This window comes from Lygodium microphyllum, chromosome 24 (genome assembly GCF_053477565.2).
Source record: "Lygodium microphyllum isolate KBCC chromosome 24, Lygodium_microphyllum_v1.1.10, whole genome shotgun sequence".
Classification (NCBI taxonomy): domain Eukaryota; kingdom Viridiplantae; phylum Streptophyta; class Polypodiopsida; order Schizaeales; family Lygodiaceae; genus Lygodium; species Lygodium microphyllum.
The window spans coordinates 32661994-32682937 of NC_141158.1; the positions used below are offsets into that span (position 1 = coordinate 32661994).

General features: G+C 43.6%; 1 protein-coding gene across 1 annotated transcript; it reads right to left on the reverse strand.

Moving 5' to 3' along the window:
- Nucleotides 1–733: 733 nt before the first annotated feature.
- Nucleotides 734–18971, reverse strand: LOC148014961 (uncharacterized). Its single transcript, XM_087666030.1, has 7 exons — nt 18542–18971; nt 17107–17234; nt 16825–17010; nt 16666–16746; nt 16498–16569; nt 16247–16372; nt 734–2365 (listed from the first exon to the last, which is right to left on the reverse strand). Exons 1-7 carry the CDS (start codon nt 18756–18758, stop codon nt 1115–1117), a joined length of 2061 nt encoding a protein of 686 aa, XP_087522156.1. The 5' UTR covers nt 18759–18971; the 3' UTR covers nt 734–1114.
- Nucleotides 18972–20944: the final 1973 nt, after the last annotated feature.

Genomic DNA, 20944 nt, shown 5'->3' on the forward strand with positions numbered 1-20944 from the left:
AGTGGGTATCTTGAATTTCTTCTTCCGAACTTTTCCCTGACTAGCTGTAATTCCAAGTCAATGAATTCTGGTAGCAACACAATCCCAACCTTTTAAGATCTACCACCATGTTGTAAAGACTGGCATTCAAGGTTTTCTCCATCAAATATTGATGTATACTTCACTAATAGTACATCATGTACCATCAGACTAATGGTCTTTCATCAACTTCTGAGCAGTCATATCTCGCCTAGCTAGGGTTCTTTATTGTTGCTGCCCACAGTCAGCTCAAAGTCCAATTTGTCTATCAACCTTTCAAGCATCTCAAAGATTAAAACCCTCCACAACGACTAAAAAGTGACAACTGTACTTTGCAGAATATGGGGATACGACTATGTGCAGAAGAACTTAGATGATAACTGTCAAGTGTTAAAGAGGCTTACAACATTCCAATGCATAGAAAGGAAGAAAATCAACAATTGCAAAAACTCGTCTAGTCAAGCTTTGATGAGTATTCAAGCCAACGAACAGGCATAGTACTGTAAAATATTTAAAAATGGCAAGGAAAACATATTTAGGAAGCAATCATGCACAAACCCCAAAACCCTTGAATGCTTTCTAAACCATGAGATAACAAGCTTGAAGTAACAGCTGAGTTCCCCTTTACCAAAACACTAGCGGAATAAGTTAATCAGAACTTTGGGTTGTTTTAAATCAAATCTAGCAAGTACTAAAACAGTAATGCTATAGCAAAGAAGCCATAAATGCTTGGAGCACAGCTTTACTAGGATACCACACAATAGATATGTAAAATGCACGTAAAAGTCTCAAAAGAAACAAACCAAATGGGCATATATCAGTCCCACAAGAGAACTTACAGGGTAGATATGGGACCCACATGATTTTAAAGATCCACTACCTTCGAACAGAAGAAAGAAGGTTGGAAAGGTTGATGGAGCACCTCTTTACGTTACAGCGGTTCATAGGAATAGATCCACTTCCTCTGAAGGCACATATTTACAGTGCACTCCTTGATAAGTTCATGGCCAAAAATAACACCCCTGTAGCTGTGACAACGCCTAACCTCCCTCTCAGGAAATTGTCTTTAGCAAATACCTCAGATTCATCAAGACTCTCAAGAAGCTGTATTTCGAGTTATTTCCTGCCCATCACTTCCTTTCTCAATTGCATCTGCAGACTGCACTTGATGCTGGGTTGAGCCATAATAGCCATTATATGAATAGCCATTCCCATCAGCATACTGTTCATCAATGCTATGATGGTTGCTAGGCTGTCCAGAGGTACTCTGATTTCCCCGCTGCTCACTGACTTCTGAATGTAAATTTCCCTGATAACTTTGCTGTTGGTATTGTGCAGTTCCTTGTTCACCAGTATATTGCATCCCATAGATCTGCCCTTCTTGTTGGCCACTGCTTTGTCCAGGCCCAACCTGCCCCACACCCTGCTGCAAATAGCTTGCATGATTACTACTGTAATCATTGAAGTTTTCCTGCACTGAGCTATCATTTCCATAAGCATGTGCATCCAATCCTGGATCATTGTATGCTTGGTGGCTCATAACTTGCTGACCATGAACCTCTGGACCTCTCTGTTGTCCATGCTCTGGACGAGTTGAATCTTGAGTCTGATACTTGTGTCCACCAGATTCGTCCTGATCGTAAACATTATGCTCTGAGCTACGCTGCTCTTGCCCTTGTACTTTGGGGTCCTGCTGCTCAGTATTCGATGTTTCCTGTCCAGGCTGTGCATATGTTTGATCATTTATGGCGTGTTGCCCATAGTCCGGTTGACCTGGACCCTGCTGGCCATAAGCAGGGTGTGTCACTCCAGGTGGTCCATATCCCTGATAACCTTGATAAGAGGGCCCTTGTTGCATGTACGCGGAGGTCACATATGGAGGAGCTATGCCAGGAGGCCCATAATTTTCATACTCAGAGCCTGTTTCTCCATAAGCCTCAGCATGATGTCCTGAATTTTCGTGCCTATGTACTTGCTGCCCATAACCTTCCTGTGAAGTTCCAGGAGGTTGCTCTGCATATAATGCTTGCTGCTCATAACTTTCAGGTTCAGGTTGGTTATATCCTGTCTGTTCGTGCTCAGTGTAGTAACCATATGGCTGATATTGCTGAGGTGGAGGAGGTGGCGGGGGGTGCCAGCCACTGGCAGGTTGCTGAGGATAAGTCCCATACTGTTGAGGTGGCCCAGAGTAATATGGTCCTTGCTGCTGATATCCATAAGATTGTGTCTGATAACCATAGCCCTGCAGCTGTGATGGAGGCCCACCAGGAGGGCCCCATTGAGGCGGTCCAGGAGGGCGATATCCTTGATTGAAGCTACCTTGCGTGGGCGGAGTCCTTGTTCTATTCTGTAACATTACAGAGAAACATGGTCACAAAGTAGTAAACTGCCAGCAAAGAACATAAGACTACCAAAGCATTCTAAGGTGACTCCAAAATTAACCGAGAAAGACCAAAGACTTTTACTCATCATACGCGCTAGTATGTGAACAAACTGTAACAAATGTTTGCAAAGTTAGAAAGGAATAAACATGGTCACAAAGTAGTAAACTGCCAGCAAAGAACATAAGACTACCAAAGCATTCTAAGGTGACTCCAAATTAACCGAGAAAGACCGAAGACTTTTACTCATCATACGCGCTAGTATGTGAACAAACTGTAACAAATGTTTGCAAAGTTAGAAAGGAATACAAAATGTTTGCATCCATGGTACAAAACAAGCAAGTAACACAACAGGACATACCAACACAATCAACAGTGCTGCTACTTGCAAGTTCAAAAAGAGGACAAAGGATATCTGCATAACATTCCCAAGCACTACTGACTCTGCAATAGTGCATCCTAGAACTGTTCTAGGTTTTACTTCAAGAACTAAAACACAGAGGGAACAAGCATCTGAGTTTCTGACATTGTAGGTATGTATCATCAATCCCAAATAGTGTCCTGAGCACTGCAGAATGACTGCTGGAAAAGGTGATATTCACAAGGCTCTGATATCCAGACACCCTTGGTGGATTCTCCTGATCTAATATACTTATGAAAAGCTTCCTTCTTAATAATCTTGGACATTGGGCACCCTATTGACCCCAAAAATAACGCCCTTTTGAGTATTTCTTTAACTTCAATTGCTAATGGAATGAGTACAAGTTGAGTCTCCAAAATCTCCTTTGCTGTTCCAAAAGCCCCTTGCTGTAATAACAATCAACAAGCAATTCGGACCATTTGTCCCTTGATTTTTCACCCAAGGCCAAGTGCCTCTTGGTGTCAAAACTAGCCAGCAAGCCTCCAAACCAGTTTGCCCCTTGGTTTGCTTGGGGAATCAGGATTGAGTTTCACCTTGCTCCTTGAAAGCCAAATTCAGCCCCAAATCTGATATTGGCTCGTTGGCCTCTTGAATCTCCTTGAAATTCCTCGATTTCAGTTACTAGAATTCAAGTCCTAGGCCAGAACCCCACTCTTTGGGGAACTGAATAAGCCGAATTCTGGCAAAATAAAGTGTTTGAAGTGCCATATTCTGTGCAAGGTTATAACTGCCAGCCCCTATGGAGGAGGCGGGTGTGCGACATCAACATGCTCGCTTGGATGGCTTTTTGCAACACCCTACCCTACAAGAGGAACAACCCCACGTTTATGACGTACCCTCGTAGGGTAGGAGTGGATTTTGATGCCACCCTCCACGGGCAATATGATTTTCCCATTACCTATAACTCTAATGTTGTCTCTTTTGAACACACCCTCATCTTCAACTTGGAAAGCTTGGATGACTCCATGACTCGCTTCCCATATGCACAAAGTAGTGGAAAGTGTAGCCTAGTCTATTCCTATAAAGCATTGTACTTGCTCTCATCATTTTGAATGCAATGTCATAGTACTTTTGTACTTCTAGCAAAGTGTTTGTGTGTCATTGTCACTCCACTATAGAAGATTGTGGTTATGAGACCAAGCTTCCATCTTGGAACCTAATTCACTTGTGTGACACTTGATCTTGATGTTTGTTACCTCATGAGCTCACTCTTCCTCTTTCAACCTCCATAGCCATGCTCTAAATCTAGACTTCCACCACCAACCAACTACCCACTTGCATGGGCAAGCTTCGCCAAGTGGCAACCTTCTAATTCCATTTTGCAGCATTATCCAAATTATTAAATTAATTGTTAAAATATTAATTTTAAAAAATAATTTAATAATTATTCTAGTGCTCAAAATATTAATTTCACTAGCCAATAATTGAATTGGTTAGGCCAATTTGTATTCTAAGTATCCTGAGCAATTATTGACCCTTAGACTGGCATTAATTAATCAATTAATGCCTAGTCTCTAATGTAACCACTAACATTAGTGACCAATAAATTGGTCTAGGCCAAAATCTAACGACGAGTACTACCTAGTACCTATCAAGCACAACTTATTACAACTTTTTGCCTTTGGCACCAACTAATATCTCAAGGTCCTAGGTTCCACAATGTGAAATAAGTGACTTGCATCTCACATGTGCAAGTCATATTAGCACATTTGATCTAACTTTTAATCAAATGCTAAACGAAACAAAAAAATTTCACGTCCTCGTGACATCCTAACTTAGGCTTCCCTCTCCTCTCAACTCATGGCCTTTTTACACTTGGATCTCACATCGTCGTCATCGAGTCTGCCGTCTTTGTTGGAGATTCTTCTACAAGAGCCACTTTTGTGATAAGTTGGTCGGAGCTGAGACTACCTATGCTCCATGCCCCTGATCGTTTGCTCAAAATATGAGATCACCTAATCAATGATCATTGATTGAAACTTGTCAAAGTGTCGTACGTGTTCTATAAACAATCGACGTTTTCATCTAATTGCCAGCTTACATTGAGAGCAAGGACATGCAACAAGCTGATTAAGATATGTCTCGCAATCTTGAACATCACAGTCTTCATCGTTTTCCATTTGGTCTACGTTACAACAAACAATTTGTTTTTGTTATCATTCTTTTTTTCTTTCTTAAATTGTTTAAGAAGGGATTTCTTCTCTTGTAACTCAACAAAATTAATGTATGTAAAGTCTATACCCCCCTACGGACGGTGGGCCTATAGTATGTAAAGTCTGTAAGGCTCTCTGCAACATCTTGTCAGAAGTAGTGCAGCAATGGAAGCATAAACAACATGCTGAAATAAACTACTAAACACAAGACAAAAGAAAAGAAAGAGATAACACAATACAAATGAGAACTCAGATGTACACTTGAAAAATGGAATCCATATACCAAGACATGAGACAATACAGATACAATGCGAGTCACCGACAGTGGAGACACTGGCACCTGCTCTCTCTCTCCAAGGACTGTCCAATGATTGTAAACGCCCCGAACAACGTAGTATACTTAACAATTATAATATTCGCTTGTTTTCGAGATTTAACATAAAAGAGAATGAACACTTAAAGCTGAAAATGAAAATTACTCACAAAATTACAGCCATGAAAATGTAAAAGTAATGGAGACAAGATTGAGGGTTGAAGATGGGCAAACCCTCCCCCCCCCCCCCGAAGGAATGTATTTTTGCTCAAACCAAGTCTCTTAGGGATGAGCTCAGTTACAATCAACCTGAGAGTGAGGAGAAGTAATTCTCACTCTCACAAGATCATGCAAAGATGTACAAACACACATGCATTATCTATTATGCAATGATAAGAACTGATTTCTTTACAGTATGAGAGAAGAGGGGAAATCAGCCTTTCTCCATAGTTGATCAGTAGTACATGGATAGGGCTTACTTCTTGTTGCTAAAATGGAAGAAAGAGCTCGAGAAGAAGGTGCTGTAATGAATTTACAGGCTTGCTGTTCTGTAAAACAGCAGTGATGGAAGAGGGAATATGGAGGAATTTGATAATGGAAAAGTGGGGGATGATGATGGGGATGGATGGGGCCAGTTTCTGGCTATCTGTGGGTGCTGTACATGAGTTTACAGCAAAGAAAAATGATGCTGAATGAAGAAAAACGAGCTCTTATTTATAGGAGAGGGAAGAGCTAGTACAAAAGGGGAAAGTGGAGTAGTACAAGACAAGTGTCCAGCCACATGTCATGAGATATGACAAGTCGTGGGACTCTTGGAAACTTGTGTAACAAGTGTCTTGACACTTGTCTCTTCTCTATGGCCTTCCTTTTTGGGCTGAATACTGTCAAGAATAGAAACAACCAAATTTAGTAAGCGCAGTCAGAGTACAGAATTTACTATATTTAGAATGACATCTCTATTTTTTAGGACTAGCATTTTTAGGCTAATTCGAGGCTCCTAAAATTTAGGGACATCCTAAAATTTAGGGACCCCCCAATATGGGTGTCATATGAAAGCTTTTTCCGTGTACATCACAAAAACGGTATCAAAATCTTCATGTGACTTTCCTATGCAAAGAATTGTGCATTTCAAGCTTTCAGCCCACACATGCACATTGTACAAGCATTTCATGATCATGCCATCTTGTTTATTGTAACTGTCTGTTTTGGCGGGTCTAGCTCACACTTCAAGGCATCAATCCTTTCTGTGTACGAGTCTAACCCTGATATGCGTGAGTTCTGGTCACATACGCCCAATCGAGCCATATAGATGGAAGTGTGAACTATCTTTTCTCTAACCCACCACGTGGGTCCACCATAACCTGTGACCACTCATCAGTGGCCAGCTCCAATGCACTTTTCTTTATATCTAATTAGTGCAAAGGAAACAATTTTAATAAATCATTATATAGACAAATTAATGAAAAAGGATACAAATTCTGTTTCTGTAGAGTTGTGACAGTGATAAATGAATGAATAAATAGGACAAATAAATGCCAAAAATATGACTAGTCGGCCAACATTAAATGTTGACCGACTAGCTGCAAATAATGTCAAATCCCCATAAATACTAACAAATAAAATACCTAAATAATCTATGTGCCCAACCTGTTGAACCACAAGTCCAGACTCAGTCATGAACTGACTAATCTGCTAACACCCTCTCTCAGATCATGGGTGATCTGATACAATACAATATACAATGATAATATTGCATCATAGGACATACAACAATGTCCACCAAAGTAGAACCATGGATACCCAAGTAGTGGGTGCGCAAGCCACCACCAAGGTGTCTCTGAGAGAACCTGATGTCGATGTCGATCGTACCAACTCCTAAAGATAGAGAAGATCATAGCAGCTCTCAATGTCTGTCAACAATGCCGTTGAAGTGACACATGTGACCATCCTATCACCAATGCCACAGTGCATAAATGACCATGGATTCCCCCTCTTTCGCCAGACCGCCAAACTGTCCCCTTATGTGAGCTCCAGATGAAAGCCACCCACTCTCTGCCAAGTAACCAGCCCATCATGAACCTAGATGTCAATCCTAGCTCCAGAATTTGTATCTGCCAAACTTTGGTCAATGCGTCAAGGATGTTCCTCTCTAGATCCTGTGCATCTGTATAGACATATAGATAAGGCACAGCTGCCCCATCTCACCACCCTCTCACACTCCCTCTCTGACACTGGAGAGTCGTGAGGAATGACCTCATCACCACCACTAGAAACCAACTGAGGAAGGGGCTACTAAGCCCTTCCCACGATCCGAAGAAGAGGATCCCTGTTGCACCTTGGACTTTGCCTTGGCCGGAGGATCGGTAACTCAGTGCAATCTTTCTGTAAATGACCTTTCTTGCCACAGTCGTAACATTGGGCCTTCAACTTCTTTGTCTTCAAAACCCTCTCTGAAGCTGCAAAAGCATCACTGGAATCTCCATATAGCATATCATCGGTGAAGGTGCACAAAGGATCCATCTATAGGGGATTTAGAAAAGAAGTAGAGAAAAGAAAGGATTTAGAGAGGGAACACAACCAAACCACAAGCACAGACTGCAAAAAACAAGAGTTCACATATAGTATAGTCCAAAATCTGAACAAAAGAAGCCAAAAGCTACTGCACAAAGTCAAAAAATCAGTTCAAATCTGCCAAAAACAGCAAAAACGGCCTGTTTTGCCAGTCGCCCGGCCCAAAATAGTGCTAAAAACAATAAAAAGCATGCTGCACACTACATAAACAAGTGTAGGGAACTCTCGCCAACAGCCTGATGATGAAAACACAAGCTGAAACATATGCACAGGCTATATGGATGCTGACATCAGCAAAAAAACGCAGGTAAAACTGGTCGCCTGATGGAAGCAGCAGTTGCCTGATCAGCAAGAGGGAAAACAATCCTGAAATCAGCAATAAAACATAGTAGAAACACAAATCCTGAAAATTGATACCATGTCAGAAGTGGTGCAGCAATGGAAGCATAAACAACATGCTGAAATAAACTGCTGAACACAAGACAAAAGAAAAGAAAGAGATAACACAATACAAATGAGAACTCAAATGTACACTTAGAAAATGGAATCCATATACCAAGACATGAGACAATACAGACACAATGTGAGTCACCGGCTGTGGAGACACTGGCACCTACTCCCTCTCTTCAAGGACTGTCCAGTGATGAATGAATGAATAAGGAGGAAGCCTGACAATAAATAGAGCAAATAAATGCCAAAAATATGACTGGTCAGCCAGCATTAAATGCTGGCCAGCTGCAAATAATGCCAAATCCCCATAAATACTAACAAATAAAATGCCTAAATAATCTATGTGCTCAGCCTGCTGAACCACAAGTCCAAACTCAACCATGAACTGACTAATCTCCTAACACATCTTTCTATAGCCGCACCTATTCCTGATTGTGTACCATCTTTTCCACATGTTCCATCCCATCCCCCACCATCTCTAATAATTTCCTCATACCTCCCATACCTTTCAGAGAGAGAGGGAGAGGGGGGTGTATTGGTGATGCAAATATGGCTTTCATGGCCCTTTGTATTTCAAAGGGGGCTTCCCATGATCGTGAGGAGTTTCTTTAAGGTTTCCAATCTGCTTTGGTCCTTTTCCTTATATGGCTACCCCTTTTATTTGTCATCGAGCCACCATTCCCTATCGCTTGGACCTTGGTCCTTGGTGTTTCTATGCAACTTATGATGCCTTCGATAGTTCCAACTTCCTTGCTATCGTCTCATAGTTGGGTTCAAGGCTTGGCTCACCCATCTTCAACAAGAGTTTTCAAGAGTAATCTATTTAAGCCTCCCCATTTCCTTTGCCCTTTGGTGGCCTTCGATTTGATTGGCTTTTTATATGAAGAAGGGTCTTGCTCTTTGGCTAGCTTTCTTCATCAACGAACTGCATCGGCATTGTCACTCTTCCTACCACCCTTGGATCCATATCTACTTTGGTCTTCCACCACATCCAGGATCTAAGAGAGGGTGTGCAATCATGTGTGTCTTGTGTAGTCATCTCCTACCTGTAAGCTGCAATTTGAGTCAGACAAGGACATAAGAAGCTTTGACATTGTCTTTGTCTATCATTTTATGTGATTTAGACACTTAAGATGGAGGGCACATTAGTGCATTTCTTTTTGTGCACTTTTGGCTGTCTTTTGGGGGTTTAACCACATTTAGGATTTTCCTATTTTTCGCCTATATATAGGCAACCTACCCTTCCACTTTCATTATCCATTATCCATCATTGATCCTTTATGGTCAATCAATCCTTCTCATTTTCTTATCTCCCTACCACCGTCTGGCACCCACACTAACGTATAGAGCTGCATGTTGGAGCTGACTGTTGCAGACGGAGACGGAGGGAGCAGTGCTGTACCTGCAGAGAACAATACTGGACTGACTGGGGGGGCTGATATAAATAGCCCCCAGGCCAGCAAACTGGCCGACCAGCCAAACTGGCCGACCTGGCCAGATTTGGCCGACCAGCCAGATTTGGCCGACTTTGGCCAGATCTGGCCGACTGCCCAGAAAAATGGGCAGTCAGGACAAAAACAGCCCAGTTTGGGCTGGAACAAACCCAGGGCTGCATGCTGACTAGAGCAGCCACAAAAATGAACTGACAGAGCTCCTCTGTCTCCTGTCAAACTCTGACAGGAGCTCACAACCAGGAGATGACAGACTGAGACTGAAGAAGAGCAGGCTAACACCCCCTCTCAACTCCTGGGAGAGTCTAAAGACCCAAGAACCGCATGTGATGCAGCAAAGAAGCCTGAGGCAAGGGCTTCGTAAAGAGATCAGCTGCATTGGCCGCCGTAGGACAATAGACCACCACCAGCTCCGAATCCACGATCCACTCACGAACATAGTGATATTGAACCTCAATGTGCTTCGTACGAGCATGGAACACCGGGTTCTTAGCCAAAGCAAGAGCACTCTGGTTATCCACGTGCAGCTCCGTAGGTCCGATCTGGGAAAAGCCAATCTCCGCGAGTAAGCGACGGAGCCAAACTGCCTCCATAGCGGTCGAACATAGGGCCCGATACTCAGCCTCTGTAGAAGAAAGTGCCACAGTAGGCTGCTTTTTGCTGCTCCAAGAGATAGCACCAGATCCAAGGGTGAGCATAACCGGCAGTGGATCGTCTCGAATCCACATCACCTGCCCAATCAGAATCACTCCATCCAGAAAGGGTAATCCCATCTCCATACATGATCCCGAAGGATCGAGTCCCCTCCAAATAGCAAAGAACCCGCAAGGCCACCTGCTAGCGATCCTGGGTAGGAGTCTGCATAAAAGAAGACAATAAAGCCACCACAAAAGAGATATCCTGCCGAGTGTGAAGCAGCCAGATAAGAGAGCCGACAAGGCACCTGTAATGGGTGGGATCGATAAGAGGAACTCCAGCTGTCAAAAGCTTGGACTCAGGGTCCATGGGGCAGGAGATAGGCCGACACTCAGCCATATCAAACTCCGAAAGAAGCTCGGAGATGTACCTGTGCTGCGAGATAAAAATGCCCTGTGCCATCCGGTAGATCTCCAGACCTAGAAAGAAGTGAAGGATCCCTAGATCCGTCATGTCAAACTCCTGCTGAAGAATGGACCGAGTATGCTCCACCTGCTGAGTGTCGCTCCCTGTAATGATAAGATCATCCACATACAAGATAAGGAACACCGAAAGAGAATCCACAACCCGTAAGTAGAGGTTGGGATCATAAGCGGAGCGCGCAAAGCCACTCTGTAGAAAGAAGCGGTCAATCCGCTGGTACCAAGCACGAGGAGCTTGCTTTAGGCCATAAAGAGCCTTCCGCAGCCTGTAGACATGATCCTCCTTCCCCTGCACAAGAAAACCAGGAGGCTGTGAAACATAAATCTCCTCCTCAAGAACACCATTCAAAAAAGCAAACTTGACGTCCATCTGATAGACAGGCCAACGGTGGTGAGCAGCAAGAGCCAAAAGAACTCGGATGGTAGACATCCTAGCTGTAGGAGCAAAAGTCTCAAAGTAGTCCAACTCTGCACGCTGAGCAAAACCCTTGGCAACAAGCCTAGCCTTATGCTTGTCCAAGGAGCCATCTGCAAGATATTTGGTCTTAAAGACCCATTTCACACCAATCACCTTCCGTTTCGCGGGACGCGGTACAAGCTCCCACGTATGGTTTCGCTCGATGGCATCGAGCTCGGCCTGCATAGCCGGTCTCCAAATATCCTATGCAAGAGCCTCCTCCACAGTGGAAGGCTCAGAATCCTGAAGAATCTGTGACATAAGAGCATAGTTCACACATAGTGAACTGTCCCACTTGGCCTGTAAACGTGCTGATCGACGGGGACCTGTAGAAGAAGCAGGAAAGTGAGTAACACCTGAATCCTGCATGAGCCGGCAATACCATAAAGGAATCCTGAGAGACTCCTACGGCTGTGAGGGAGACCGGGGGGTCTCCGAAACCTGTAAAGCACCTAAATCGGAGAGGGACTCCCCCTCCCCGAGTGAAGGTAGATCCTCCGCATCTGAAGAAGGCTGTATATCCCGTGAAGACCCCGAAGTGGCGGTAGAAAAGCTCGTAGTAGACGAAGGCACATCCACCAAAGGGGAAAGGAAAGCCGAAAGAGGAGGAATAGAGGGGATGCTAAGAGGCATCCTGGAAGGAAGTGAAGGGAGAAAAGGTGGGGGAGGGTCCGTCGAGGATGAAGAAGCATCTGTAATAGAACCATCAATCGGATCCTCAAAGGCCGAAGCCTCATCAAAGATCACATCCCTGCTCACCGCAACCGTCCGCGTCGTCGGGTCATAGAGCCGATATCCCTTCGTGGTCGTGCTATAACCAACGAAGATAAGCTTTCTCGACTTAGAGTCGAACTTCGTCTTTCTCTTCTTCTTGTCCACATGGACAAAAGCATCGCACCCAAAGATGCGAAAATGGGACACGGAAGGCTTCTTCCCAAAGAAAGCCTCATACGGAGTCATGTCCTGTAATGCCGAAGTCGGAGAGCGGTTGCGAATATGCACCGTTGTAGCCACCGCCTCACCCCAAAGGAAATGAGAAAGACTTCTATGCTCCAGCATAGATCGGGCCATCTCAAGCATGGTCCGATTCGCACGCTCCACCACACCATTCTCTGATGGTGTGTTCGGATGGAAATACTCCACCCAAATACCATGATCCCTGCAAAACTGAGAGAAAAGATGAGAAGTGAACTCTCCACTGTGATCAGCTCGAACACCACGAACCTTGGAAGTGGTTTGGGTCTCCACAAACACCTGCCACTCACAGAAACGGGAGTACGCCTTGCTCTTGTACTCCAAGAAATAAGGCCACACATAACAACTAAAGTCGTCCACAATTAGCATCAAATACTTGGCCGTGCCCATAGGTCCGCAAAGGTTGGTATGAACCAACTCAAGCGGAGAAGTAGCCCGCCTAGAAGCAACCTGCGGGTGAGGCTGCCGGTGCTGCTTGCCCCTCAAGCAGCTAGGGCACAAAGTGTGAAGAGGAGGGAAATCAGGAAGTCCCTCCACCATCTTTCTCCTAGAAGCCCGGCGAAGAGAATCGAGGTTCAAATGACCATACCGAGCATGCCAAAGCAGCCCAAGCTCATGGGAAGTCCGCGCAGCCAAGGCTGTGAGCGTATAAAGCCCACCCTCCTGTGTACCTGTCCAAAGAGCATCACCTGTAGAAGCATCCTCCACTGTGACTGCATCCTGAGTAAAAATGACTCGGGTACCTAACTGAGTAAGACCATGCACAGATAGTAGGTTAAAACCCAAATCAGGGACATAGAGAACTTTGGCGGAGGAAGACCGCCTGTCAGAAAACATAGGTAAAGTCCCCACGCCTCGAACAGGAGCTATAGAATTGTCACCGATGGTGACTGTACCCCCTCTGGAACGAAGATCCTGAAGCCAATCCTGACGGAAGGTCATATGTGAAGATGCTCCACTGTCGACGAGCCAAGGCTTCTCCTGTGTGGTAGAAGCTAGGGCAGTGTCTTCCTCATCAAAGACATGCACGAACGCAGTTTCTATTGTGGCTGGGGCCGCCTTCGAGTCCTTCTCCTTAGGCTTCAAATGGGGATACTTCTGCCAACACTTCTCGGGATGAGTGCCCTTCCCACAATGGGGACACTTGGGCTTCTTCTCCTTCGCATCCTTCTTGTCCTTGGCCTTCTCCTTCTTTTGTTTCTTCTTCTTGCCGCCACCTGTGCCAAACGTAAATGCCTTGGTGGAGCCACTGGCTCCCACCTCTTTGAGTTGCTCGTCATGCTCCAAGACAAGCGGGGAAAGCTCCTCCCATAGGAGTGTCTCACGGGTCCTCGAAGTGATGAGACTGGTGTAGAAGACATCATAACGGGGTGATGGCAGCTGAGTCAACAGAATCATCGCCATATCCTCAGACGATATCAGACAACCAAGAGAGGCTAGCTCGCCTTGCATATCCTCCATCTTCGTGATGTGCTCCTTCATGGAAGAAGAACCATCAAGACTGAGCATCCGCAACTTCTTCTCCAAGGAAATCTTATGGGCAAATGTCTTGTGCTGATACAAAGACGCAAGCTTTGTCCATACTTCCGCCGCGGTCTTTAACCTGTGAACATGTACAAGAACAGAATCATGTAGACTCATAAAAAGAAAGGAACGGGCTCGAGAGTTGAGCCTATCCCATAAGGCTGCACGGTCCATAGAGGTGCCATCGGACGAATCCACGGGGGGTTGGTCGATGGGCGAAGAAACAAGCTCCCAAATATCAAAGGTATCAAGAATGCAAGCCACCTTGCATGACCATAGGGAGGAGTTGAAACCATCCAACTTATCTTCCTTCGGAAAGGAAGGGAGAATCGGCACCTTTATAGAGGGAATCAAGAAAGGCATCCACACATCTGATGCAGTCTTCACTGAAGAAACCTTCGCAGTAGGTGGAACCCTCTAAGATGCATGGACTGAAGAAGGACAAGTGCGAGGAGGTTCTTCCCGATGTCGAACTTCACGATAATCCCGCCTCCGCTCAGAGGAATGATGAGAGAGAAGCTCATCCTCTGAGTCTTCAAAGCCTGAAAACTGGTAAGACATCTTCCAATCTGCAAAATACCAAAGAAAGTTGTGCCGCTGTCGAAATAGGACCAGCAATGTGGTCACCAACCACCAAGACGCAGGCAGAGAGTGCCTACAAACACCTGGATCTGCAAAACGCAAAGAGATCTGATGTCGAACACCAGAAAAGAGACCACCAGCACCAGGAAACAGCCCGGACAGAGGTCGCCAGCAGGAAAAGTGCCACCTGGGGTGGAAGCGACATCCAGAGCAGCAAAACGCAGCCTGTAGGGAGGTCGCCCAGCAGCAGGAGAGGCCGCCTGGTGGCAAACGCAGGGTTGTTGCATCGCTGGATGACGTGGCAACCTCTGCAATCAGCGTGGACAGCAAACGCAGGCTGAACAGCCTCCTAATGAAGTCGCCTGGCTGTGGGTGATCTGTTGGCAGCAGCAGCAGGGTATCTCACTCCTGAGGGTCGTCTTCCGTGCTCTCAATCAGGCGATGATACCATGTGAGTGCGCAACGGAAGAACACGAACACAGAGGAGAGGAGAGAGAAAGCAGAGAATGAAGGAAGAAAGTCTGCACTGACTGAGATGAATGCTGAATACACTGGAATGGACAGAACAGTCCCTGCACGCAGCCCGGAGCGTCAGTGAGGGAACCAGGACAGACTCGAAGCAGTGGCAGCACCAATGCCGGAGACGGAGACGGAGGGAGCAGTGTTGTACCTGCAGAGAACAATACTGGACTGACTGGGGGGGCTGATATAAATAGCCCCCAGGCCAGCAAACTGGCCGACCTGGCCAGATTTGGCTGACCAGCCAGATCTGGCCAACTTTGGCCAGATCTGGCCGACTGCCCAGAAAAATGGGCAGTCAGGACAAAAACAGCCCAGTTTGGGCTGGAACAAACCCAGGGCTCCATGCTGACTAGAGCAGCCACAAAAATGCACTGACATAGCTCCTCTGTCTCCTGTCAGACTCTGACAGGAGCTCACAACCAGGAGATGACAGACTGAGACTGAAGAAGAGCAGGCTAACAACATGATTGCTACTCTATCATTAATAAGCAATCTATGAGATTCACAATCCCAACAAGTCTAAGCTATTGTCAAATTGTCATTTTAATTTGTTTTACATGTTTTTTTAACGAACTCATGTTTTTCTACATTTGAAGAGTCGTATTTGTGATATCCCCTTGAATTTTAAGGTCATGTACAAAATACCACACATAAAATTTTACACAAGATTGAAACATACTTATTTCATACTTCCATTCTCATGTGCGCATGTTGTATGATTGATGTGTAGAAAAGCTTAAAGTATGCAAGTATTATATCTACCAATTCTAAAGATCATGACTATTCATAAGATCACGACACAACATTCAAAAGGCAACTTTAGAGTTGTCAATTGGAGACCATCTTGAAAGTTCAAACATCCAATACATAAAAAGTGCATGCTTGTTGAATCCTAACCAAGACTAAAGAGCCAATCCTAGTTGATTTTTTTTTAATAAAAAACCACTTGGAGTGTGAGATAAAACATTTATTAATTTGTTTCTTATGTTTTCCATTTCAAAAATATATTTCCATGCAACTGTATGAGCAATAGAAGTGTTAGGCCTAGAGCTAGAGATCCCTATGATAAAATTGTTTAGACCAACATCTACTACATATATTCCATGCTACGTTCCAAGTTGTAGCTGTTTTGCACATGCCAAGGGTACTAACTTCTAGGCAAGGCCTACATGCCTCCATGCACTTGCTTGCATCCTCTCACATCCCACTTAGAGCCTAAAATTGAAGTCCAAGATATTACAACCTTTTAACTAAATATCCTACAATGCAACTATAACCAACCTTTTGTATATCAACTGTTCCAGTCATACCTCACTTATGAGCTCCTTGATGAGCTCACTCGCAGCATCAATCTGCTGTTTGGTACCAGCCAAAGTTATGGCTCTTTCAGCAGGTCCACCAGAATTGAAATCAGAAGGGCCTTGGGTTTGTACAAGCTGCAGCCGAGAATACCAATTAGAGAGAAGAATAGGCAAGGGATGTAGAAGCATGAAAATGTTCACACCTGATTCATGCCTTCAGTTTGATTCACAATAAGAGGAGGATTTAATGATAAAAGCACCTGAATCCTTGCTCCGGTTTTACTCTGCAAGCTTTTTATGGTTTCACCTCCTCGACCAATAATCAATCCAACCTGTCAAAATGGAAAGAGCACAAGTCCCCAGGGACGTTGCAGCCTCTGCATACTTTTACTGCAAGATTCATCAGCCTATACAAGGGAGGCCCTCACCTTGTTTGTTGGAACATTCATATGAATCTGTTCGCCAGAATTTTGAGCACCGTAACTAGAATTTGCTGCTATTGCATCCGCCTGCATCCATGAATGAGCTTAACATTCAAACTGGCTCAACAATTTTCTGGGCTTAAACAACCCCGATGAAAAACAAACCTCAGTTATAACATCCTGAATCAATTGGTCTGCACGATTTATCTGCTCCGGAGTTCCCATCAACTCTACTGTTCGAAAAGGAACACTAGGGTTATGGTCCATGTCTCTTGTGATCTGTATCCTTGCACCAGATTGCTGCTGAATGTACTTGATTGTTTCACCACCTTTACCAATAACAAGGCCAACCTGCACTAAAACTTTTGAGACTTAAAAATCACATCTTACCTAGAGAGGATCTGCAACATCCACAGATAAAGGTAAAAACAACTTGCAGCCAATTACCTTAGCATTAGGAATTTCCACTTTTCGAGACTCAGGAGTTCCATACATACTGTGATAGCTTCCACTGGAAGCTTCATTGCGAGGTTGAGCTTGAACAATATTTTGGAATAATTGGCGAGGGCTTTGCTCTGCACAGATCAATTAAACAGTATAAATCAAACAGTGCACAAAAAGTAGCAAAGGTAAGAATTTGTACAGAAGCAAAAGAACAAAGCAGTCAGAAGGTCATTCAATTATCTTTCCATGCAAAGCCTAGAGAGTTGGACAACAGACCTAGAAATCCTACTACACAAAATCTCTGTTTGTTTTGTATACGTGAAAGCAAAACAAAATCTCAAGGCATATATGTTTCATAAACAGATGCTGAATCTTTAATGTTGTTGTAATAAACAATCAAAAAGCCAAGGTGTATCTCAAGCACAAGAAGTTTCTACACATGCCACCAACTTCTAGTAATTCCTTCTGCTGGTTTTTGTGGCTAGCTAACTTTAAATCAAGTCCAACTCTGGCCTTGCTGTCCACAATATGCCAGCTTTGCAGATTGTTTAATAGATGTGTAGCTCACCCATGGCATGAGAAACGTGCTGATTGTAAGCAGCTGCTAGCATACTCAGGACATCTGAGTTTTTGCATTCGACCAGGCCAGCAGATCACTAAAAACATTCGAAATCAGAAGCTCACTTAAAATATTTCCAATCAGAAGCTCTCTTCTTTTCTTTTGAGGGAGAAACCAAGGTCGAAACTTAGTTAAAAGTTCAAACTTTACTTTCACACAAATATTTTAAAGTACACAGTTATGTCAGAATCTGATAGAGAAAACAGTTCAAAAGAATGACAACAAACGCTAAGACCACAAAGGCTGATGAATTCAGCATTTGAACTGAGTGATGCGAAAGCTATCATAGGCAATATACAAGTAAGACTGAAAATTGAGAAACACAAAAGGGCAATTCTGCATATCCGCACTGATAAAAAGGTGGTGTTGTGACAGCCTCATGGACATCTTTTAAGGATCATGACCTGCTATCTCCCATTGCCAGATTTATATAATTGTAAACATGTACCATAGATGAGCTTGAAGAAAAGAAGGCAATTCATAAGATCAAACATTTCTATACTCAACTGTAGGACAAAATTTCTATGATTCTTCCCAAAGAGTTCTAACATTTCATACACCGCTTTCAAGGCCAACAGCAAAGCTTCTGTGCATGAGTCCATAAAATGTGTTCGAGTAAAAGCAATGTCCATGTGGTCAGACTAAAAATGTGAGCGAGGAAAAGCAATGTCCAAGGATAAGAGCATCTGCTGAGAAAGTTGCAACTCCGTTTTTCACAGCAGCATTTTCGAGCTAGGTTGATCTTGCACATGCGTTAAGAAGACAGCCATCCACTTGACCTAGATGCAAATTAGTCTGATGCCGGGATTAATGACTAACCATTGTGAGAAGAATCTTTTGCATCGACGTTGCTCGGCTCAGAGGTGCCGCGATCGTCGAAGCGCGACTTTTTGGCATCCTGTGCAACGAGGCGAGCAGCAATCTGCTCGGCCCGCTGCTTGGCGAGCTCGAAGTCGCTGAGAGGGGGGGGCACCCTGTTGTACGAGACGGCGGAGCCCCTGTCATCGAACTTCCGCTTGTTCTGGGAGTCGACCATGGCTACGGCGCGTTTTGTCCTCCTCCTCTTCCTCCGTCCTCAGGAGCAACAAGCAAAGCTTCCTGCGCAGGCTCTACGAATGGGACACGATGATCCCTCCTTCCTGCATAACCCTAAAACTGATGAAGAAGCTCTTGTACTTGTGTTACCGCTCTCTTAGCATGTCCCTTGCGTTAGCTCTCTTAGCATGTTGCCATCCTGCTGGCTCCCACACTCCCTTCGTAACACAACGTCACAACTAATGGTAAAGATTTAATAACTAGTCAATGATGACTCTATTGCCCTTGATGACAAGTCACTAACCTCTATTAGCCTTAATGACCAAAGCTGAACCTCATGAAGGTATTTCACTTGTGTTAGCTCTCTTAACATGTCCTTTGCTTGGGTTAGCTCTCTTAGCATGTGCCACCCATTCCCTTGTTGGTTCTCAAACTCCCTTTGGACATACAATGTTAGAACTAACTATAAAGGCTTAATGACTAGTCTCTGTGACTTCCTATTGGCCTTGATGACTAGTCACTAAACCCTATTAGCCTTAATCATCCTTGGGGCATTATGTCTCTCTTGTTCCAAAGCCAATAATGGGAAAGAAATAGCATACCGCTAATAGTGGATCCAATAAGGGGACACCCCCATAACTTCAAGTCAACAATCTACAATATAGATTTGATCTTCAGGATCATCAAACAAACGAGGTTACTTAGCAATTATCTACAAACTATTTCCTTACTTAGCTGTACAAACTTTTGATTTCATGCATACCTACATGTGAATTTTTTTCTCCCACTCCTTTTGGTTGAGCAAGAAGCCTATCATGACTTGGTTCCAAATCTGGGGCAGATTTTATGAGATCAAAGGAAGTCACATTTCATGGGAATATACAAGCCCCCCCTATAGTAGCCCTTTTATTTAAAGAAACCACTAAAAGAAAAGAGAAAGCAAGCCTACTCTTGTCACAATTGATAAGTTAAATATACATGTATGAGCCTTGGACCATGAGGCAACAAACAATTATATTTGTCCCCATGAATTAATAAAAATAGTATGTTCTAATATCTCTTGTTGAGACATCTATAAAGCTTGAAAATAGGGCCAAGCCTTGATGGCCACATTTGGAGGAGATCAAAGATGTTCAATTTTCATGCAATTCTGATATGCAAGAAAGCCTAGTTCCCTAGGCACATTTTGCGATCTCTGAGTTATGAGCTTAATTGTGATTGTGAGAGAGATCAATTGTATTTTTTTTCTTCCAATGCAATGTGCAACAACAAGTCTCCTTGGACAAAACTAACATCAAATGTGTTTGCATTAACAGAGCTTCACTTGTGAGTTTGATCACATCATCTCCAATGCTCAACTATTAACTCCCTCACTTCAATCTTTGTCTAATAGACTCTCCACATCCACATCCACCCCCCCCAAAACCCAATTTGTTTCTAGCTCAATCTTTTTGTGTAGCAAGTGCTCCATACCCACCCCCCATTGTTGTGCCAACTTAGTGAGTTGTCTCATTCTTCCCAATAATATTGACTTCAACAGGCAAGTGAATAGGAAAAATGAGCTCCATAACCACCCACTTATAAAAACAAACAACTTCTTGTTTAAGCTCTTATGGCACATTTGAATGTTTGAGCCTCTCTCTAACCATGCTTTATCGCCCTATCAAAATGTCTCAACAAAGCTCATGACTTGTTATCAATTAAATTTTTTGAGAATATATGTCCTCATTCATGCGTCTACTACCAAAATTAGCAAACTTTTGCCCATGGACAGTAGAAAAATTTGCCATTGAGAGTGCTTTAATTATGTGATTGGGATTTCTTAAAGCAAATAGTCATCTATGTTAGTATAGCAAAGTGGATATTATAACCACTTTCTTCCACTTACAATAATTATTGTCTTGATATCTTAGTGACCTAACTTTTGATTGATATTGTGTATTGATTATTTATGAGCTTGCTTGATTTTATTTGAATATCTAAGAATGCTTTTAATCAAAGGTGGCAAAAAGAGGACATTTTAATTGACCAAAGCCATTAATATTTATTTCACAAGGTGGAGCATGATATTTTCAAAAATTGAAATTTTAACCAAACCTTGATGTTTGGATTTTCGCATTTTCTTGGCATTGTCATGTCCATGATCACCTTAGTTGTTTGAGATTTCACGATTTAGCTCATTTTGCA